Below are 15000 nucleotides of genomic sequence, written 5' to 3'. Positions count from 1 at the left end.
ACCTTCGGCAGGAAGGAGATGTCGGGGACGAGGTGGACTCCATCTGGCAAAAACGACAGGTAAGGTGTGTCGTGTCCGAAAGCCAATATTTCTCCCACTCGCCTAGCCGAAGTGACAGCAATTAAAAAGGCCGTTTTCCACGCTAGAAGTTTGAGGTCGCATGTTGTGAGCGGCTCAAAGGGCTTCCTCGTGAGCTGGCGGAGAACTAGAGGAAGGTCCCAGGGAGCGACTGGAATCTTGACAGGAGGGTAGAGATGCAATAAACCTTTTAAGAAAAGTTCTGAAATTGGATGTGAAAACAAAATACATCTGTCACCTGGAACATGGTAGGCCGAAAGAGCGGCCAAATAAACTCTCAACGAAGAATGGGAAAGTCCCAAGTCAGCCAGGAAGAGGAGGAATTGGAAAACTCGTTCAAGCCCCACTGAGGTGGCTCGAGGGGCGTCATCACCTAGGGAAGAACAGAACCTTCGCCATTTATAATCGTATGACCTCCGTGTAGTAGGTTTCCTGGAATCAACAGGACGTTCGTTACGCGGGTGGAGAAGCCGGTGATGTTATTCTCCATGCCGTCAGTTTCAATTGTGGTATGTCGTAATGTAAGAGAGGGGAGTCGGAGAGGAGGAGGAGGTCCTGAGCCGGAGGGAATAGATGGTATATTCCTTGAAGATAACTCGAGGACTGTTGAAAACCAAGGTTGTCTTGACCACCATGGGGTTATTAAAATGCAGTCCACGGCGTCCTTGAGTATTCTGCGGACCACTCTCAGAAGCAGAGGTAAGGGGGGGGACAGGTAAAGAAGTCCCGTGGACCAAGGGTAAAGGAGACCATCTCCCAGAGATTGTGGGTCTCTGCCTCCTCGACTGCAGAACAAAGGACACTTTTTGTTGTTTCTGGCAGCAAAGATGTTGACTTGGGGAGCTCCCCACTTGTGGAAGAGTGGGAGGAGGTATGTTGGGTTCATCCCCCACTCGTGAAGGCTGAGTCCTGCTCGACTTAGATGCTCTGCCTGCACGTTCATGTGTCCTGGAATGTGAGTGGCCACGAGGAAAATGTTGGCGATGCAAAGCTCCCACAATTGGGTGGCAAGGTTGCAGAGGCGTAAGGAAACAGTGCCTCCCTGTCTGTTGACATAAGAGAGCGCCGTGGTGTTGTCTGTGAGGACCGTGACATATTTTCCCTTGATTAAAGGTAGGAAGCTGGTGACAGCGTGTTGTATAGCCAGCAGTTCTAGGAAGTTTATGTGTCACTTCCTCATCTGCGCGTCCCACTTGTCTCCAACAGAAAGGCCCATGGAGTGTGCACCCCATCCTGTCAGGGAAGCATCCGTTGTTATGGTGACTTCGGGCGATGGAGGGTGGAAGGGCGCTCCCTGGAGGATATTTGAAGGGACAGTCCACCAAAGTAAAGAGTCCTGTATGTTGGGAAGAGGGGATAGGACGACAGTGTGTAAGGAGATTATATCTGCTGCTTTGTCGTGGGGCAGGTAAGCCATGCATGTCTGTGAATCCAGTATTGCGCCGATGTACTGTATTTGCTGGTCCGGACACAATTGAGACTTTTGTTGATTGACTCGCAGGCCCAGATTCTCCAATAGTGCCAGAGTCTCTATGACATTGGAGACCAGGGTGTTCTTGGAAGGCGCTACCAGAAGCCAATCGTAGATGGAGATACCCTGGAGACGGAGGAAAGCTGCAACAACAATCATAGTCTTTGTGAATACCCTTGGGGCGCTGGATAGGCCAAATGGAAGGGCCGTGTACTGGTAGTTCTGTTGACCAATCGCAAAGCGTAGGTATTGGCGGTGGAAGGGGTGGATAGTAAGGTGGAAATATGCATCTTGGAGGTCGAGACTGGCCATCCAGACGTGTCTGTGAAGCAATGGCATGATCTGTTGTAGGGACACCATGGGGAAGCGGTGGTAGGTCACAAAACGGTTCAGTTCCCTTAGATCTAATATGGGTCGAACGCCTCCGTCTCTCTTCGGGACTGTGAAGTATCATGAATAGAATCCCGTTCCTTGGAGGTGTGGTGGAACGTGTTCGATGGCTCCCTTCTGCAGAAGGACGGACACCTCCTCGAGGAGAGGAGGGGAATGGAGCGTGGAGACGACGACAGGAGTATTGGGGTTCTGGTGGAACTGAATTTTGTAGCCTCGGGTCAAGATGGACAGCACCCACTCGTCCGAGGTGATGAGATGCCAAGCGTGAAGAAGAGGAAACAGACAGGTAGGAGCTGATTTGGTGACAGGGAAGTCAAAAACCCTGTTTGGAGGGTTTGGATTGTTTGGTGCGGGAAGCTTGTTGCCCGGAACCAAATTTGGGTTTCTGAAAGGCAGGTCTTTGACCTCCCGAAGATGTTCGTGGTCTCCATCGTGAGTCTGGAGACTGATGAGTTGGGGTACGCCTCTGCCAGGACCTCGACCAGGTGCGGGGATGGTATTGCTGTTTTGCAGAGGAAGAGACTCCTAGAGCTCGAGAAGCCTTTATGCTTTTATCTAACTCTTGTACAGTAGAATCAGTGGTAGCATTGAAAAGCCCCAGGCCATCGAAAGGGAGATCCTCTACATAAGATCTAGTATCTATTGGGAGGTTAGTGTTGTGGAGCCAGGAATGTCTCCTGAGAGTGATTGCAGAGGCCATTGTTCTGGAAGATGCCTCGAGGACATGTTTAGTACTGTTGAGCTGTTGTTTTGCCAACACCATGCCTTCTTTTTGTATGACTCTGGCTACTTGAAGTTTGTCGTCTGGGAGGTGGCTGAGAAGTTCTGAGAACCTTTCCCAGAGAGTGTATTGATACCGGTTCATACAGGCCAGGTAGCTAGTGGCCTTGACTCCCAATGCTCCTGTGGAGTAGAAGCGCCTGCCGAAGGCATCTAATTTCCTTCCTTCCTTATCAGAAGGTGCGGAATGCGTCTTCTTGGATTTGGAGGAAGACGTAATCACCATGGAGTTTGGCTGAGGGTGTGAGAATAGGAATTCGGCATCTGCCTCTTGTACCCTGTACATATGGTCCAGTCGCCTTGTGGACACAGGAGCAGACGAAGGTTTTAGCCATGGTGTCTTTGCTGCCTACAGAAGGACTGAAGACATGGGCAATGCCAAGGTGGAAGAGGTATCTAGCTGAACGATATAATAAACTGCATCTGTTGCCTGCGGAAGTTGCTGGACGACAGAGAGGCCTAAAGAGTGGGCCATTCTTTTGACTAGATCTGTGTAAGATGTAAGGTTGTCGGATGGAGATACAGGTAAGTCCTCAGCGACATCCTGGTTGGGAGATGTATGGTCAGGAGAGGTATGAGCCTCCGTATCTGAGTCCTCTTCTATGAAGTCAGAGGAGTCTTGTTGTGGTATTTGAACCGAAGTGTCCTGTGGACAAGTTATGAGTTTTGTTTGGACGACAGGGACGACCGGGGTTGGAGTGACCGGAGGGTTAAGAGGACGACTTGGTTCCAGAGTGTGGTTGGAAGGATCGACTACAGGACACGACAGAGATGCTGAAGGTCTCGACTTGTGAGGCGATCGTGACCTATGAACAGAGTGGGACGAATAGCGATCCCAATCAGAATAGCCCACCGCAGTCAACCACGGCATGGATGGTGGATAAGCCCCATACAGGTACCTCAACTGTCGTTGATCCCACGACATTTGGGGGGGGGGCAGGAAGACTCTTGGGGAGCGACTTCTGGACCATGGACGTCTGGGAGACAAAGCAGTAGCCTGTCTGTGAGAGCTGTCCCTGTAGTCTCGGTTGTCGATATCGACTGATTGACTGCGCAGACGTGGGGGGTGACGCCGCGTGTCACATGTGGTATATCGGTGCCGACGTGGATCAATGTCGGGAGCTTCCGATACCGACGACGGGGAAGGAGACGGAGAATGCTCTGCATCGATTTGATGACTTAGGAGCTCTACCGTTTCGATGTCAGTATTAGTGGAGGGACTTGGGCCTCCGATATCGATACTGCCTTTGGAGCGGGAGGCACTTTAGGGGCATCACCCAGTGCAGACACCGCTTCCTTCCCCTTCTTCGCTGCTTTCGGGGACTTGGAGGTGCCCTTCTTAGCGGTCTTGTGATCCTTACTTGCTTTAGCCTTCTTTTTGACTGGCGTGAAAGCGGACGATTGTACCTTCGATGTCGGGAGCTTCGGCGTTGGGCGGTCGATATTGGAGGCAGGTCTTGATGCCGGAGCTGTCGATGTAGACGGTCTCTCCTCCATCGCTGAGGCAGGAGCAAGGGCCGATTCAAGCAGCGCCACTTTAAGGCGCGCAGCACGTTTTTTTCTCGTTTGGTTGGAGAAACGCGCACAGTGATGACAGGACTCTGGCTGGTGAGACTCTCCGAGGCAAAAAATGCAGAGGGTATGACGGTCGGGAGGAGCAAGTTTGCTACCGCAACCCTTGCACTTATCGAAAAATCCCCACTTTTTCTCCTTAAAAAAAAAAAAAAAAAGCGAAGAAGAAGAAGGAACTTTGGGGGGGGGGGCAGCCTGAAGGCCTGAGGTAAACTCCCCCTCAGCAAAAACAAAGTTTTTTTTTAAACTGTTTGTTGAAGAACAAACAACCAAAAAAATAAAGTAAAAGAAAGTTTGGAAATAATTCCTAAGAGCTGTGAGGTGAAAGCTAACAGTGAACCGATCGGACCGATGAAGAAGAGGTCTACTCAACGTGGCGGTAAGAAAGGAACTGGCGGGATGTCCGCGCCCACCCCTCTGGGCATGCGCGGTGGGGTTCCTGCGCATGCCCGGGGGACTGGGCGCAAAAATCTGTTAAAAGAGCTTGCTACAGCACCGATCGATCCAGCGCGTGTGCACTAGATCCCATGGGTGTGAAGCACAGAGACCATGTCGAAGATCCTCAGGATTTGTCAGCCTTTTTTCCCATTTTTTAAAAGGCCAAACATCCAAAAAGATATTTTGTCATGCTTTCATTTAGATGTTGGGAGGGGGGCGCTGAAATGAGCAATTCGCAGGTGGAAATGAACCCCGCTTTGTTTAAAATATTTATTTAGAAGATCACTTATGGTAGCTGAAGAGCTTTTACTAAACAGTCATGACAGACTGGTGTCTACCCTTGCACAGTAGTCTCCCCATTCACAGGGTGCTGCCAACCTTGTAAATACTTTGTGTCAGAAAGGCTAAAAAAAATCACTGCACTAGAGTCAGTTTAGAGTCTGCAGAAATTCAGAAAATATATGCAACATTGAACATGAGCTATACAACAGCTGGTATATTCGTTATGGAAAGAATTGGGGGGGAGGGGAGAAAAAGTTTGCTCACCTGCGACCACATTCTGAATATTTACCAATATTTTTTAATATTAAGGCAGCTGTTAACCGGATGTGTTTAGTAATTGGTCCCTCTTTTTCATCCTTAGAAACAAAAGAAAATAGTATTAGAATGCAAGTTACAGTCATGCCTTTCTCCTATCTAATCCATCTGTTTGCTACTTACTGTGAAATCTCTGAAAACAAGGTTTCTTGATCCCCTCCTTAGTGCCATGAGAGCAGCACTAGGGTGATTGACAATGGCCTTCTGGGCTCGGGGAGTGGAAGACGCACTCCCTGCATTTGGTGGTCTAAACAGATTTTAAAAACATAAAAGGAATTAACTGGTGTATTAAACATTCCCTCCTGAAGGCTACTTTTCTGATGTGGACAGATAAAAAGTCTGCACTCTTCAGCAGAAGCGGGCATGTGCACAGGTTGACCCTTCAGCACTGAGACGTTAATATATAATGATGAGAGACATTAAGACATAATTAGATTGCTTCTCACATTGTAACTGTTCTTAATATGTCACAGAGTTTTTCTTTACAATTACAGTTTTGTTAATATGCACTTGCATCCATGCCTAACTGATTATTTGAAGTAATAATATCTGGTAATTTCTTAAAACTAGAAGACAGCCATAGTTAAAACAATATTACATATGATTTGTCTCTACCCAGGTGCAATGCCTAGATTGATTCTCATAGGTCCCTGCTTCTCCTCTCACATCTCCACAGTCTGTACATGCACAAGCAGTACACCGGGCACTCCAGGAAATGTATACTTCCTGGAGCCCTAATCCAGTCCTCTCCCACTTATTTGGTCAAACTACCTAAGATCCAAAGTTCCATAACTTGACAAAGGAGAGGAGGATGTCTGGATGGGGGTTTGGGAGACATGCACAACCCTTACATTATCTGTAACAACCTAATGTCCTTCCTCTGCATGTCCTGTGAACCTGTACTAGGATGGAGAGGGTGCCAGGGATAGAGAACAAAGCTCTGTGTGGTCAGAGTCTATGCTGGGAAGGATCATACTTCTCTATATAAAATGCAGTGGGTAAAGCCTGTTCGGGAAGGGCGGTATATAAATCAAATCAATTAATTAATTAAAATACACCTAAGACAATGGGCTCTGGATCACAAAAGCTTATACTACAACAAATTTGTTAGTCTTCAAGGTGCCACAAGATCATATTATGTTGGGTGCACCAGAACTCTGGAATTTAAAATACAGAGCACTGGCCACCATTAAAAATAGGCTAGCCTAATGACTGTGTTCGGAAAAATGTTTCTTTGCAACACAGTGAACAGGTGTAATGAGTACTTGACTGGAGCCTGGAACTATATGGGGTTCTAGTTTTCTGCAGTTCTTGCATAGTTTCTAGCACCTGCGGCTATGGGAGAATTACAAAGAAAACTGATTTTGTTAGGCTTCTTCAGAGATCAGCGTATCTGGCATTCCAGAACCAAATATGTTAAAAACGGGTGAGGACAAGAACCAGAAGTACCCTGACGATGAAATGTGCATTCGTGGGCTGTATGTCACCCATAAACTCTACTGCCTCCAATGCCAAATGACAAGGAGCTGGGGAGGCTCTAGCAACTGTACCAGAGGCTTTCCCTCCTTGCTGACATTGCAAGTTTTCAACAGTTTCTAAAAAGATAAATCTAGATTACTAATCCAATTCATGTCCCTTACTTGGTGGAAGGTTTTGAACTTCCTGCTTGTCCATGTTCATCTTGTTTTAATCCTGCAAGGAGTGCATCTCTTGAGCAGTGCTTATCCTAGTTGAATACAATAACGTACAAAAATGTATACTATTAAAGTGCATAATATAAGACAAGCAAAAAGAAATTGCATAATATAATCTATAAAGGCGGCCCATGAGACTTGTGTGTTTGTGGGGGGAAGAATTCCATCTCTCCCCACCACCACCACCACCACCACTACTTTCTCACTGGGCCCACTGCAGCTCCCAGGCTCTGCTGCTGCTGGGCCTGCCACGGATCCAGTCTCTGTCACCGATGGGCCCACTGCAACTCTTGGGATCTGCTGCAGCCACCAATGACTATGCTGGAGGTAGGTGAGTTCTCTGCACCCGTACTTATTTGGGGTGTGTGTGTGTGATTTAATACTCCCCAATGTATTTTTTAAAGAGTTCATATGTTTCTGCAAACGTGGAGCCCCCCCCCCCCCAAGTTTGTGGAAAAATCTGTTCAGCATCAGTGTGGCACAGATCTGTGGATTTAGATGTCTGCAGATGGGGGTCAGACTTTCCTATTAGACTTATAGATACTGGGTTGTATCCTGCCCCTTAGTGTGGTGCCGCCCCTAATGGAAGAGTTCAGAAGAAGGCTCTTCACTTAGTTGAGCAGAGCAGTATGATACAGTCCATTATGTTGTAATTATTATCATGTTGACTCATAAATGTGTATATTCCGCCTGAAGTTGTGCTGTCATATGAAGGTGCGGAAAATGTGCAGTACTGACAGTATAGTTGGGATTTTGTGCACTGCTGCTTCAAGATAGATCTTCACAAATCGATACTGGAGAATGTGAAAATAGAGACTTTCTGTACCAGACTTGCCTAGTTAGTATGCAGAGCCCCCACATCAATTTTGTACACTGCACAGGCACTATGCAGAGTCCTCAAACTGAGAATATGTACATCTACATGTTTCCTGACTGACCTGCCCAGTCATGGACCTTCTCATTGGCTCTTTAGAAATCACTCCTGCGTGAAATCCCCATCTTATGGGGACTTCTTTATGGAAAACAACACAACCACTGGCGTTCATGTACATACTCCTTTGAGTTTAGCTTACACCACAAAATAATAGCATATGCATGCTTGTGTGCATTTTATTATGTATGAACAATAGCTTTTCTAGTGGTATAAATATCACTGCCCACAGCAAAAACAATTTTTCTTTCCTTCCTTGGTGTTTTGTCAAACTGATTTCACAGCACTTTGAGTAGTATCTGGGGGAAAACCCTAAATTAGCTGTCAATGTGCAAGCTATCCTTCTGATGTTAACTCCTGTGCTTGTGAAGAAAAAACAAACTCCAGTTTGTCTGGGCACCCATATTTGGGGGTCATGACAAACCTGAATTGACTGAAGACTCCTGAAACCAGAAATCTTCAATAACACTCCAAGTATAAAGGGAGGAGAGATGGAGTGTGTGAGCGGGACAACAAGCAACATTCACACTCATTACAAGCAAACCTCTTGGCTGAATTTAACAATCTATCAGTAGAAAGCATTGATGGTTGTGGATTCCTGCATTCCCCTGCTTCTAGTGGTTTCTTCCGACCACAGGGAAGTTGATTCTTGGGGTTGTGGGACCTGCATATACTATAATAGCCACACATTTCAAGGGGCTGTACTGAGGACATGGAGGGGCCATGGCTTATGGTAGAGCATCTGCTTGACATGCAAAAGGCCTCAATTCCCACTATTGCCAGTTAAAATAATCAGATGGTAAGTGATGTGAAAGACCTCCATCGGAAACCCTGGAGATCTGCTGCTAGTCAGAGTAAATGACACTGACCTTGACAGACCAATAGTCTGATTCAATATAGGCCCGTATGGCAGCAAACCTGTCCCCTTGCATCGTCAGAATTACCGCTTATGGAAGAGAGGGGAGGGACTGATCTCACCTTCTTCCCCTTCCTCAACGCAGCCTCTCAGTTGGCATGGCTATTAGTTCATGTAGGCCCTGCTACCCATTAAGTCTAACAGGGTCAGAAGGGACGCCTGAAGAGAGGGGACTGCGAGCAAAATCCAGAATCCTCACACCAACAAATCATGGTATCCATCCCTCTATTTGTCTGGAGGTCTGAATGCAGCCTATATTTTAGATTACAATTTTTAGATTTAATAATTTTAATGGATTAAAATAAATGGTATGTTATTTTACTGCACATCCCATCAGGAACACTTTATGAGAAGCAGCACAGAAATATTTCAAATACTCACTACCACAAATCCCTAAATCTGTATTGATAAAACTGAAGGAAAACAAACTCCTACCTGTAAGTGGGTAATAAAGGAAAACCTTTGCCGCTGGAAAGGTTCGCAGCCCTCCCACAAACACTGCCCTGGGTAGACATCTTTTCCTCCATGCTCAGTTGCAGCGTGATAAAAAACCTGGGATGGTGTTTGAAACCACCTGGAAAATGGAAAAGGTTTTAAGTCTGCTGAAGGAGGAATACGATTTGCCTAACATTTTTGTGGTTGAGTCAACAAATACAAACTTAATCTGAAAAATAACAAGCAGTTATTCAATGTGATAAAAATACATGTTTCAAAATTCTGCTCGCAAGAATTATTTGCATAATCCTCTATACATCCTTCTACACACACTGCAGTAGATCCAAGTGGGTAGCCGTGTCGGTCTGGAGCAGCAGAGCAAAGTTTGAGTCCAGTGGCACCTTTAAGACCAACAAAGTTTTATTCTGGGCATGAGCTTTCATGTGCGCACACACTTCTTCAGATACAGTGAAATGGAACTTACCAGTCCATACATATAGGCTGAGGTCCACAGTAAATTAGTATACAACATAATGAAGATATCTATCAGAATCAGGAATAACAAGCTTGGTTTATATGGTTACCATTTAACATAATGAAGATGTTTTAACAAATGCAAAAACCAAATAGAGGTAACAAGTTAAGTCCGCATGGTCATCACTGGTTTGAATTCAACAGCAGTAGTAACACATAAGTCAACCAAGAGTCATATTTTTGAAGCCTCTACAGATTACTGCGGTGCTGTGGGGGCTCAAGTGGTTAAGACGCTGAACTGCAGGCTGTGGAAGGTCAGTAGTTCAGCAGTTTGAGACCCAGGTGCCGCAAGATGGAGTGAGCTCCCGTCTCCAGTTCCAGCTCCTGCCAACCTAGCAGTTCGAAAGCAAGAAATTGCAAGTAGATAAGTAGGTACCACTTCAGTGGGAAGGTAACAGCGTTCTGTGCGCCTTGGTGTTTAGTCATGCCGGCCACATGACCACGGAAATGTCTTCAGACAGTGCTGGCTCTTCGGCTTTGAAATGGAGATGAGCTCCGAAACCCTAGAGTCGGATTCGACTGGCTTTCGAGAGCAAGGGAACCTTTACCCTTTACAGATTACAGAGTTTGGGGGCGATAGTGTTAAAAACTGCAGCACTGATCCCTTAAACAGAGTCTTGAATAGGATCCAAATGCTTGGTCAAATTTTGATATGTGCTGCTATTATGAGATCCTATCTTGGACAGTAAGGATTGACATTGAACATAGGAAAGGGTGAGCCCTTTGGGAGACTCATAAAGATTTAGATCATGCCCCAAAATACCAAATGGGCAGTTCAATTCAACCTAACAATGGCAAGGGTATTGCAGTAGATGCCAGGAACTTTGATTGGTTTGGGAAATTCTCCACCGTGCTCAGGGAGGAGTATTATATAGGCACCCACACCACCACCAGCATAAAGTTTCCTCCCTGCCCCTGGCAGTAGGGGTGAACATTTAGGCTCTAAATGAAAACAGCAATTCCATCCTCCTCACAAGTAAATGGCATGAATGGATTGTAGTGGGAGGCTTCTATTAAGCAAGGTGCTCTCAGAGCTGTCATTAAGGGCAAGCTTTCAGCTGTGGTATTCTGCTTTGTCCTCCATGTTCAGTCACTCTTCCCCCCAAATACCACATTATTCCCAGGAAAATATGCTTTCATGACCAAAGACTGAAAAAGAAGAGAGGCCATTCCCACTTAATGTAAGGACTTGCCCCTTGAAAAGATCATTTAATTTGTCTTAAAGCTTGGGTTTCAGCACTAACCAAATAGCAAACCTACAGTGTTATCTTAAGCAGAGTTACATCCCTTGTAAAGCCCAAGAAGTTATTGGCTTAGAAGGTTCAGTTTAGGGATGTGTGTTTGGATAAAGCCAAGCCAAATATATCTGAAAAATACCTTATCAGTATTTTTTTGATATATTCAGGTCTCCAGATGATATCTGGGATTTTCCAAAATACCAGTATAAGGGTCACAAAAAATCCTGGAAATAATCGGGATTAACTGGAAGTACTGGGAGCCAGAGTTTGAAGACCCCGAGGACTGGTTTTCCCCCTTTCCTTTATTTTCCTGGCTAGATTCTCTACTTTTACATTTGCTAAGCTTGCAACAGCCTTCCTATTTGTTTTGGCTTGGATGATTCTTGGCTGTACATTGGTGTGGATTCTCAGGGTTTACATTTTTAAGAACTTTTTCCCTATATGAATCAATGGTGGATGGCTGGGGATGCCTTGTTCAGGGGCCCGTAAAATTGGACCTCTTGGTCCAATTTACTTCAAAATTTGTAGTTTTTTAAAGGACAGGGACCAGCAGCTCCCCTGCAATTTTGGGGCCAGTAGCTTTAAACACAACCCCTCTGCCCCCCCCTAAAGATTCCCCATAGGGAATAATGGACTTGAAAACTATTGGAATCCTGGGGGGGAAATCAGGATCTGAATACCACACTGGTCTTTGGAACTGAGAAACTGATATTTTTTGGCTCCCTGATACCCAGGTATGAAAAATTCCCATTCTTTTTTAGTTGCACATTCCTAGTTCAACTCTACTGAGAAGTGTTCAGCCAGCCACATGTGCTCTTCTGTGAGCAACACTTTAATGAGAACCCTACGGTTTCTTGTGCATACAGACAGATATGATTCCTGCATCTACAAAGGTATGAAAACCCTGGGGAGGAAAAAATAACACGTGAATCTGTCTTACAGAGAGAGCTACAGAAATTATCAGTGATGTTGCTGAAAAGTTTGTCCATCATATTATGCAAAACTAGCCCCTTGCAATGCAGTATAAAAATGTAAACACCACCAAAGAGCACTTACTTTTTACAAGATTGCCAAAGACACATGAAATTTTGCCCAGGTTTTTTCACTTGTTCTATATGAGGACTTTGTACAGTGTATGTGGAAGGTGGCAAACTGACCGGTGCACCTTGGACTTGCATTGTTGGTACCGGTGTGACAGGTGTGCTCTGTGGAAAAATTTAAAGCAATACAGATTTAAATACCCATTTTACAGTTTCATTTTGTTTTATATAGTTTTATTTAACAATGCTGTATTTGACTTTTAAAGCAGCTACCTTCCCCTGATTATGTGTGTAACCCAAAATTCATTATAATCATCGGTTCTGCTATGGGAGGTAGACTTGCAGCCAGAGAAATAAAATTAAGAGTGGAAATTTTCAAACTTTGTGTAGTCACATATACCCCCCCCCCCCAGCACATAATCACATACAGGTCTTACAAACCTTTCTGAACAAAAACAAAGTGATTGGGCAATCTAACACACTTGTCAACTATGTAGCCATATCCTGCATCATTTCCATCTTACCAGCTTAAAGCATGAGATGCAAAACCATCACACATTTTTGACCTTCCTTGTCAATTGCCCCTAAACAATTCTAATTAAGCATGAATAAGCATCACTAATAGATGCCACAACACATATGAATATGTTGATATGTAAAGAGGCTGCCTTGAGTAATTAAGAATAATGTCTGGTCTTCACATTCAGAAAAAAAATCACATGCTACAGCTCTCTACAGTACCTCTTCAGAATGAAGGTGGAGGACCGCATGTTTGAAAATTCCCTTTCAGAGATCCCTCCTGTAAATTAAAAATTATCCTCTGACTTCTGTGCTACTTGCCACACATACAGGATTTTTTTTAAAAAAAATGAGAAACAGCTTTTGAACGTGCAGTCTCAATGGGTATGAGGATGGATGGCATCATGTTATTTTTTTTAAAGGCCAAGATTAGCCTTTATATTAAAACAACCTCTCTCAATGTCAGCAACATATACATTTCATGTTGTGGGCATGAATACTGTCTATAGGTTTACAAAACTTTCACCTATTTACACTTTTGTCAGCATGCTCTGATTCTACCCAGGTTTCTTTGTTATGTCAGAGGACCCATGACAAGTCATATAATGGATATAAAACAAAACCTTCATAGTACACGATGTAAACAGAATATTATTAATTAAAGGAAAACCAATCACAATCATTTTTTTAAAAATCAGTAAAAACAGGTTGCTTACCTGTAACTGGTGATCTTCGAGTGCTCATCTGTGCATTCACACCCATGGGATTCAGTGCGCATGCGCTGGATCGATTGGCATTGTAGCAAGCTCTTAACGGATTTTTGCGCCCAGACCTCGGGCATGCGCAGAAACCCCACCACGCATGCCCAGAGGAGTGGGCGCGGACATCCCGCCAGTTCCTTCAAACTGCCGTGAATCAACCCCTATGAAAAATGTAGAAGCTGACAGCAGCGGGGAAGGAGGGTGGGTGGTGTGAATGCACAGATGACCACTCAAAGATCACCAGTTACAGGTAAGCAACCTGTTTATCTTTGACGTGGTCTCTGTGCTTCACACCCATGGGAGATTAGCGAGCAGTGGCCTACCTGGAGATGGGTTCTGGCAGGTCCTTACTGCGTAGCCAAAGATAAGATGTGACGTCCCATGTTGGTACTAGAGTTCTTTCGGACGTCTAGGGTGTAGTGCCTTATGAATGTGTTAGGTGTAGCCCACGTAGCGGCTCTGCAAATGTCCGTTAGGGGAACTCCCTGGAGGAAGGCAGTTGAGGCTGCAACAGCTCTGGTGGAATGAGCCCTGATAGAACCAGGCAATGGCTGCTTGGCAATAAGGTAGCAGAGGCGGATGAGACCTGCAATCCACTTTGATAAACGCTGAGCTTTGATGCGCGTCCCTAGTCTTGCTGGCGCATAGGAGACGAACAGTTGACAATCACGTCTCGTTGGATGGGTTCTGTTTAGGTAGAACAGAAGCGCACGCTTGGCATCCAACGTGTGTAACAGCCTCTCCTCTGAGGATGTCGGCGCCAGGAAGAAATCCGGAAGACCTCTGCCTGTAGGTGAAATCCTGACAGTACCTTTGGCAGGAACGAGATGTCAGGTACAAGGCGGACGCTGTCTGGCAGAAAAGACAAGTAAGGAGTGTCATGTCTGAAAGCCAGTATTTCTCCAACTCGCCTCGCTGAAGTGACAGCGACCAGAAAGGCCGTTTTCCACAACAGGAATTTTAGGTCGCAGGTTGCGAGCGACTCAAAAGGTTTCCTGGTGAGTTGGCGAAGGACCAGGGGAAGGTCCCAGGGGACAACAGAAGTTTTGATGGGAGGGTAAAGGTGTAACAGTCCCTTCAAAAAACGTTTTGAAAATGGATGCGAGAAGTGTGCATCCCTCGACTTGAACATGGTAGGCTGAAAGTGCGGCCAAATAAATCTTTAACGAGGAGTGAGAAAGTCCCGAGTCAGTGAGAGACAGAAGGAATTGAAAAACTTTCTCGAGACCTGCAGAAGTGGCTCGAGAGGCATTGTCATTCAAGGTGGAACAGAATTTCTGCCACTTGTATTGGTACGATCTTTGCGTAGTGGGCTTTCTGGAATTTAGCAAAATGTTTGCTACGCGGGCGGAAAAGCTGTTGACGCTACTCTCCAGGCTGTCAACTTCATTCATGGCACGTCATGGTATAGGAGAAGGGACTTGGATAGGAACAGGAGGTCCTGTGCTGGAGAAAATTGGTGGTAGACCCCAACTGACAGGTGGAGGATGGTTGAGAACCATGGTTGTCTCGGCCACCATGGGGTTATGAGGATGCAGTCCGCTCTGTCGCTGATGATTTTGCGGACCACTCTCAGAAGCAGGGGTAGTGGAGGGAAGAGGTA

The 15000-nt window shown here is 45.6% G+C and overlaps 1 protein-coding gene across 1 annotated transcript in view; it reads right to left on the bottom strand.

Annotated features, from left to right (window-relative positions):
* The window catches only part of ARID2 (AT-rich interaction domain 2), a 164179-nt gene that overhangs the window by 2150 nt on the left and 147029 nt on the right, over positions 1–15000 (bottom strand). Inside the window, exons 16-20 of the mRNA XM_015409772.1 lie at positions 12134–12282; positions 9306–9444; positions 6970–7055; positions 5453–5576; positions 5279–5370 (exon numbers count right to left, since the gene is read on the bottom strand). Coding sequence (XP_015265258.1) covers positions 5279–5370; positions 5453–5576; positions 6970–7055; positions 9306–9444; positions 12134–12282 — 590 coding nt within the window. The remainder of the gene's footprint in view (positions 1–5278; positions 5371–5452; positions 5577–6969; positions 7056–9305; positions 9445–12133; positions 12283–15000) is intronic.

Source organism: Gekko japonicus, unplaced genomic scaffold (genome assembly GCF_001447785.1).
Source record: "Gekko japonicus isolate JY-2015 unplaced genomic scaffold, Gekko_japonicus_V1.1 scaffold4, whole genome shotgun sequence".
NCBI lineage: Eukaryota > Metazoa > Chordata > Lepidosauria > Squamata > Gekkonidae > Gekko > Gekko japonicus.
Note: the sequence above shows the minus strand (reverse complement) of the source record. Positions and strands in the feature narration are given on the sequence as shown.